The 8639-nt window shown below is 40.3% G+C and overlaps 1 protein-coding gene across 1 annotated transcript in view; it reads right to left on the bottom strand.

Annotated features, from left to right (window-relative positions):
• The window catches only part of srl (sarcalumenin), a 52293-nt gene extending 44556 nt beyond the window's left edge, over positions 1 to 7737 (bottom strand). The window contains exons 1-2 of the mRNA XM_059978803.1: positions 7705 to 7737; positions 6698 to 6870 (exon numbers count right to left, since the gene is read on the bottom strand). Coding sequence (XP_059834786.1) covers positions 6698 to 6870; positions 7705 to 7737 — 206 coding nt within the window. The remainder of the gene's footprint in view (positions 1 to 6697; positions 6871 to 7704) is intronic.
• Positions 7738 to 8639: the final 902 nt, after the last annotated feature.

Genomic DNA, 8639 nt, shown 5'->3' on the forward strand with positions numbered 1-8639 from the left:
TGGACTAAGATGGAAAAATAGCTCTCTGGTCCTTGATACTAGCAACTGACTAGTGATAGTGTAAGAAATAAACTCCTATGTGGGACATCAGGTAACTTTCTCTGTGATGTTCTCCCCCTTCCAATAGCATACCATTCTTATTAAACATATCATAGTTTTGAAGGAAACCTATGTTAAAGTGTTTGCATATTCTGTGGGGACCAACTGACATTTGGGCAGCAGAGAATCATTTCTCAACAGAAATGTTACTTCATTGAGTGAACCTTATCTGTGTTGTACCCAACTGATAGGTCAAAGATCCCAGTTCTTAACTGGAATTTTTTCTATCCCTGTCCCTTCTTAATGGGGTGGACAGCTTGGATGAATGGCATTATTTGGTTTGCACTAGATGAATTCTGAGAGAATGGGACGCTTTTTAAAATATCACTGGCCACTTTAGCCTGATGTTTTGGTAGGGAAAGGCTTATAACAAACATCCAGTTGCAGGAAATGAATGAAGATATCCCCATGTGAGTATATGTGTGATGTAGTATTACAATGGTCACAGAATTTTGTTGTGTATGGGAGGGCGAGGAGTGGATTTATATATAGAGACCTCCTGTCACATTGTACTTGGGAAGTCAAAACCAAATTTAGTCTTCATATTAAGGAAGGGTTGGAGTGTGAAGACATTCACAAAGAACATTAATCAGCATGCAGTCTCCATCTGCATGCAGACCTCAAACATCAGCTACCTTAGTGATCTTTATCAGTCAACTTTTCTACCATGAACTCTCTGGCCACCTTTTGAAATGTAACAATCTGCCATGCTATAGTTACACCCAACAGTGAAGATGATGACACTGTAATCTACTTCAAACACCAGAGCACATAGTTGTTCAAAAGTATAGTCTATGGACCATCAGCCACCAATCATCAATTCATCAACACTCACAAGAACAGAGTGAAAGCTCATTCCTTTACCCTCAAGAACCTTTCAAGGTGATTATGTCCATCCTTGAAATCACACCAGAGTATACTAGATATGATGACATCAGTGTTCTTATATTCACACAGGATTTCCTTAATTTTATGCTCCAACCTGCTTGCCTCCCTAATTGACTGTTTTTCCCAAAGAGTAATGTACTGTTATCTGAGTGCAAAGATGATCATTTCTTGCTATATACTAGTATCTCACAATTTAAAATTATTCTACTTTCCCTTTCTTCCTACCAAAATGGATAATTTGTCACTTCCCACATTATATCCTATTTGCTGTCATTGATTTCATAAAAATTAATTGGAGCTGTAGAGAAAACTCATGAATTAATCTTGAATCAAAATTGCCATGGATTCTTGGTAGGTGGAGGCCAGAATGTGATTGCGCCTTCCTTAAACATCTGAATCCTTTTGGATGGCAACAGAAGGATACTTCTGATAACAAGCTGTTAATTTCATTCTGTTACAAAGCATTACAAATTCCAAGCCAAGACATACAGTAGTTGTTCAAGATTCATGATTCAAGATTATTTAATGTCATTTCCAGTACATAAGGGTAAAGGAGAATGAAATAATTGTTACTCCAGATCTGATGCAGCACCAAAAAAAAACACATAAGCTAAATAACACAATAATAAAAACAGAGTCAGAATCAAGTTCATTATCACTGGTATGTGTTGTGAAATTTGTAAACTTAGCAGCAGCAGTTCAATGCAATACATAATACAGAAGAAAAAATAATAAATAAATAAATAACAGTATATGTATATTGAATAGATTAAAAATTGTGCAAAAAACAGAAATAATATATATTTTAAAAGTGAGGTAGTGTTCAAGGGTTCAATGTCCATTAGGAATCAGATGGCAGAGGAGAAGAAGCTGTACCTGAATCACTGAGTGTGTGCTTTCAGGCTTCTGTACCTCCTACCTGATGGTAACTGTGAGAAAAGGGCATGCCCTGGGTGCTGGCACAATAAATACAAGTACATAAGATAGCTTATATCATAGATTGATTGTGCTGTATGTCCATAAGGAGATGCTAGGCACAAGAGTGTTCGTAAATAAGATGACTCTGAGAGGAAATGCTACAGTAATGGCAGATGGGGGTATGGAGGGGTGGGTTAGTGGATGAGGGTGTTGATCAGCCTTATTACTTGGGGAAAATAACTGAGTCTGGTGGTCCTGGTGTGGATACTACATTACTTCCTCCTAAATTGGAGTAGGGCAAACAGTCCATTAGCAGGATAGATGGGATCCTTCATGATGTTACTTGAGTAGCACTTCTTATCCCAAAAAGGACTCCATAAACTGCTGGTACTGAAAATATGAAATAAAAACAGAAAATGCTGAAAGCATTGAGCAAATCAGGCAGCTTCTGTGGAAAGGGAATCAGAATTTATGTTTCAGGGCAAAGGTCCTCATCAAATAAAATTCTCCTTTCACAGATGTTGTTTCACATGGATGGTGTTCTGACAATTTCTGTTATCCAATTATTTCTTCCTCTATACTCCATCCTACCACGTAAGAAAGGGGCATAGATTTAAAATGGACCTGAGGGGCATTTATTTTTATGCAGAGGGTGGGGATTATATAGAATGAGCTGCCAGAGGAACTGGTGGAGACAAACTGTACTCACATGGAGGAGAGGGGCCAGAGGGATATGGGCCAAACACAAGAAATTTGGACTAGCTTGGTGGTACCCATTGTTGACATAGACTGATTGTGCTGAAGATTCACCCACAACATTGACTTGCCTTTATTATTTCTAATCTCCACCCAAACTGCTTCTGCATCCTGGATTCCAAAAAGTCACTGATTGAGCCCATGACCGTGACATTAAATAGAGCCACTCTTCCACTTTTCCCTAGCTTCCAATTATCTACCCCTAAATATTCAGGTTACAAACAATGGCATCCTGCACTCAAGTCTCTGTGGAGGCCATCAGATTACATTTATTTTCATTTGTGCTCTTGATTCATTTGATTTGTTTAGAATGTTCTCTGCTTTAGATGCTTTAATTTTTACCCTTCAGATTCAGATTTATTTATCACATGTACGTTGAAACATGCAGTGAAATGCTTCATTTGCATTTACAGCCATCACAATCCAACGATGTGCTGAGGGCAGCCCACAAGTGATGCCACACATTCCAGTGCCTGCATAGCATGCCCACAATGTCCAGTGTAACAGCACAAGCAACAACAAAGTTCAAAGTACATTACAACCCTGAGATTAATTCCCTTGTGGGCATTCACAATAAATACAAAGAAACACAATGGAATCAATGAAAAACTACACATACAAAAAAGTTAAATAACCAGTGTTCAAAAGACAACTGAGCAAGTACAAAAAAATTTAAAATTTAATAATAATAAATAAATAAACAATAAATATTGAGAAAGGGAATCCATGGGTTGTGGGAACATTCAGTGTTAGGGTGAGTGAGGCTGAGTGATGCTAACATTTCTGGTTCAGAAGCCTGATGGTTGACGGGTAATAACTGTTCCTGAACCTGGTAGTGTGGGTCCTGAGGTTCCTATACCTCCTTCCTGATTTCAGCAGCGAGAAGAGAACATGGCCTGGGTGGTGGGGCGTTCTTGAGGATGGATGCTGCTTTCCTACGACAGCACTCTTTATAGATGTGTTCAATGGTGAGGAGGGCTTTACCCAACAAGAGCACAACAAAACCATGCCCCTCCCTCCCCCCCCCACACTCTCTCTCTCTCACATACGCACACACACACACACACACACACACACACACACACACACACACAATGTTGTGGAGTTAATTCTGTTACTCCAGTTAGCCACACCCACATGGGAGGTGTTCACATATTGTACAAGCAGAGTTTCTGTAAAGTTGAGGTGAGTATCCTGCATTCTGGCCTCCTAGTATGTGCTCTGAACTCTTCCTCAATATTGAACACATGATATCAGAAATAGTTGATTGTTGATGAATTCATGCCACAGACCAAGAGAGACCCCCAACAAGAAAGAATTTACAGTTTGATTGTTTTATTTGTATATATCTATGAAAAATATCCAAAGACTTATCAAACTAAACTACCTATGCTAGTTTGCTAACTGAGCTAAGAACTGGCCAGAGTTGCTAGGCAACCCTTCAGGCTGCACCCAAAAATGTAATAATCTGTGAGCTGCTAGCCTGGGGAAGTGAAGAGACACGCAGGCACAACAGTGAAGTCAGTTAAACTCAGAAGTCAGAGAGAAAAGAAGATTTCTGTAGTCCAAATAAATAAATTAATAAATAGACAGACAAACAGGAAAATGGAGCAAATAGCTACAGTGCCTACATCTACCTACCTAATAAACCTCCCCCTCCCCCCCCCCCCACCTGAGACATTTGATTTCTCTAAACCAGGGGACTTTCAATGATGGCTTAGATGCTTTGAGAGATTTAGGGTTGCAAGTAATCTCACTCAAGCTTCAGTAAAGTATCAAGTAAGCACACTGTTACACTGCATAGGACACAAAGCAGATGACATCATGGGTGGATTAGGACTGACATATTCAGGAAATGGGGTACAAAACAATGTAGGACAAATTCAAAGAATATTTCACAGGAAAGTGAAATGTGATATATGAGGAAACAAGGTGCACTCGGAGAGACTACAGAATGAGGAGACAGTAGAGCTCAGCTCAAACAAAAGACAAACAAAACAATGAGCAGGTAAAATGTCCAACTACAGAAGATATGGCAAGTCCCCATTCAACATCAAAGTGCTCTGTCCAGCAAAAGAAGGGAAAAGCCACCGGTGCAATAGAGTTGATCATTATAAAAGCCAGTGTCACTCAAAAAAACAGTTCTTCAGGAGGTCAAAGGAGATCATGATTCAGATGAAGAGGGAGCTTTCCTTGGAGCTCTAGATTCAAATAGATAAAGCTAGTGTACTATGTTTCTGTTGCCAAATGAGACAATGATGTTCAAAATTGACACTGGGACAGGTGTCACAGATATCCCACAAAACTGGTGAAGAAACCAGGCATTACGCTAAGCCCGACAAAGAAAGTGCACTTGGTGCCTGGGATACATAAGCTCAGTGTGAAAGGAATGTTTATTACTTCCATTAATAAAAAATGACAAACAGTTAAAAGAGGATGTCTATCTTCTTCTTGCCACTACTGAGACGACATGCCTTTGAGAAGCTGAACCTCATTGTAAGGTTGGATCTGCTAAACAATGTTCAGTGGCAGAAGTTGCTGGAGCTGTTCACAGGCCTGGGGTTACTAAAAGAAAGTACCCTTATCCAACTGAGGCCAGGAGTGACGCTCTACTCTCCAATTTCACCAGGGCATATATCAGTCCCATTGATGAATAAAGTCAAAGCTGAACTTGAGAGAATAGAGGCACTTGACATCATAACTAGAGAGAATGGATCTACTGACTAGTGTGCTGGCATTGTTCCTATTCCCAAGCCAGATAACACAGTTGAGCATATGTGTTGAACAATACAGTGAGATGAGTGAAGCTTATTCTGCCTAAAGTTGAACACACATTGGGTATGCTGGGTGGAGCAAAGTCCTTCACCAAACTAGATGGTTCTGACAGATCTGTTTAGCTCCTGAATCAGAGAAGCTCACAACCTATATCACACCATATGGACGCTATGCCTCAAGAGGCTCTCTTTTGACATCTGATCTGCCCTGAACACTTTCAGATAAGGATGAACCAAATTTTGGAGGGACTGAAAGGAGAAGTCAGCCACATGGCTGATAGACTCATCTTCGGAGGCTCAAGTGAGGAACATAATGAAAGAGTGGAAGCTGCCTTGGAGAAACTGAAACAGGCTGGAATACCCTGAACAACATGAAACGTGAATTAACCAAGTTGGAGGTGAAGTTCTTAGGCCATCAACTATCCTCAGAGGGAGTGCAACCAGATTCAGACAAACTGGCAGGAGTTCAGAACATGAAACAATCTTGAATGTATCAGAGATCTGTAATTTCTTTGGCATGGTAAACCAGTTGGGGAAGTTCATTTCAGACTTGGCAGAGAAAACAAAGCCACAATGTGACCTCCTCTCTCAGAGAAACATTTGGACCTGGGATGCACCACAGGAGAAGTCATTCTCATCACTTAAAGCAGAGCATACCAACATTGGCATTCTTTGATCTGAACAAAGCAACCAAGGTGTCAGCAGATGCCTCCTCCTTTGGCCTAGGGTGAGTGCTCATGCAATACTGTAGTAGTGTTTGGAAACTGGTGGCATATGCATCAAGAGCACTGACTCCTACTGAATAGCGTTATCCACAAATTGAGAAGGAGACACTAGCTCTCATGTGGGCTCGTGAATGCTTCAGCTGCTACTAAATTCCCACTTTGAAACAGACCACAAGCCGTTGATCTGTCTGCTCAGTTCAAAACTCTTGGATGACTTACCTCCACATCTGCAAAGATTCAGAATGAGCTTTTGCAATACTGTTATGACTTTGAACATGTCCCTGGCAAATCCTTCGCTACACCAGACATTGTCTAGGATACCATGCAAAAGTGAATGGACAGATGCTGATTCCACCCTCATGGAAAATAAAAGCATCTACTTAGCTCAGGGACATAAATGCTTTTCTGCACCACAGAGTAAACTAGACAAAGTTCGAGCTGAGTTGAAAATAAGTCCAAATCTGCAGCAAGGTCATGCATTACTATGAGCATGAATGGCCAGCTGTTCCAAGAGGAGCTCACAAACTCAGATTTTACCGGCTTGAAAGAGGCACATTCACCATTCTTGATGGTTTGGTGTTCAAGGGCTCCAGGTTCATCATTCCTGCTTTTATACATGGCAAAATCAAATCCACCAAGGACATCAAGGGATTGAAAAATGTTGCCCAAGAGCAAGGCAAGTCATGCGGTGGCCTGGTCTGAGCACTTAGCTAGGAAATTACATAAAGCAATGTGAAGCAAGCAGAAAACTGCACAAAGATCATGCTGAACCTCTCTGTCACGCACATGGCAAATTGCAGGTCAGACACTTTTGAGCTGAAAAGAGACAAATGTCTTCTCACTGTGGATTACTACTCACAAAACGTTGAAGTTCCAAGCTGTCCTCTACATTCTCAACAGCAGTTATACAGCACCTGAAAGCTGTACTCATTCACCATGGAACACCAGAGACACTTGTATCAGACAACAATCCACAATTCAATTGCTCAGAATTCAAAGCCTTTGCTAGGGACAATGATTTCAAACACCAGACCCACAGTCCACACTACCGATAGGCAAATAGAGAAGCAGAAAGAGAAGTACAAACTGTTAACAGTCTTCTATTGAAGGTGAAGGACCCAACAAAGCACTGCAAGCTTATTGCTCCACACCTCTTACAAATGGCAGCAGTCCATCAGAACTGTCAATGGGCCAGAGACTGAGAACAAGCCTGCTTGTTGTTCCTTCCATTCTCTAGCTTCACTTACTGGACTTAGACAAAGTTAGCAATTTTGAAACAACACAGCATAAGAAAACCAAGAGCACTCATGATACTAAGATACAGAGTAAAATCTTTGTTTCTACTCAGGAGTGGAGAAGCTGTTTGGGTTTCAGACCAGTCCACCAAAGGAACAATATTCTGGCAGCATGCACCATGATTATTTGTGACCAAAACATCACGAGGTGAGATAGGCAGAACAGGTGTGTACTCACGCACATTCAAAATGCACGAAAGGTAGAGGAAGAAATAGAGTGGCCTGATCGTTATGACTAGGACCACTTACCTGAAGCGGACACACCTGTTCAAAAATCTCCATCAGCTTCAACACTTCCAGGAACCTCTACCAGATTGGATCATTTATAGAGATATACCCCATAGCCTAATACCTTAGGGCAAGTGACTGAAGAGGTAGAATAATAATTCCACTTTACCAGAGTGTTCGGGTAGTCTACCCTGGCCTCCATTAGATTTAGTATTTTTTTTAAAAAGAGCTCTAATGTTGAAAACATTTCACAAATGAGACTGTTCTTAAAAAAGGAATTGATGAAAAAAAGGAAGAAAACAAAGAGAGAGAGGGACCGTTAAAAACAAAGAGAAAGACAGTTATAAATCAGGAATTTTTTAAATGGAAAAGCATCTAGTGCTTTCCTGGTGTATATGATGTCCAGCCAGGTACAGATGTTAATTTTTACTGATATCTGGATGACAAACTCCACCACTTTCAATGAAACCCAAGGAGAGTTTATACATAATTACTTTTTATGTTTATGTGAGGAGCATAAGTTATGTGCTATGGGTAGTCAACAGAATTGCTCAATTTCAGTGACTATAATTTCAATACAATTCCATGGAAAGAAGTACATACCTAGTTTTTCTTTTTTTCACAAGAAGGGGAGATGTGGTAGTTAATAGTGTTATTCCTATGCCACACAGTTAGCCGCTCCCACATGGGAGGAGTTCACTATTGTATAAAGTTAAATTGAGTATCCTGCATGTTAACCTCCTGGTGTGCGCTCTGCACTCTTCCTCAGTATCAAACACAGCAACACGTACATGCAAACTTTGGACATTATCTTTGGAATCTGTATCATTATTAACTTTGTTATCTGTAACCTCATTTGTTGATTTACTCTTACATTCATACCCCATATCATAGTTTGCTTACCATTCCCATATTAATAATGCCTTTCTCCTAACCCTTATATCTACTCTTTGATC

Source organism: Hypanus sabinus, chromosome 9 (genome assembly GCF_030144855.1).
Source record: "Hypanus sabinus isolate sHypSab1 chromosome 9, sHypSab1.hap1, whole genome shotgun sequence".
NCBI lineage: Eukaryota > Metazoa > Chordata > Chondrichthyes > Myliobatiformes > Dasyatidae > Hypanus > Hypanus sabinus.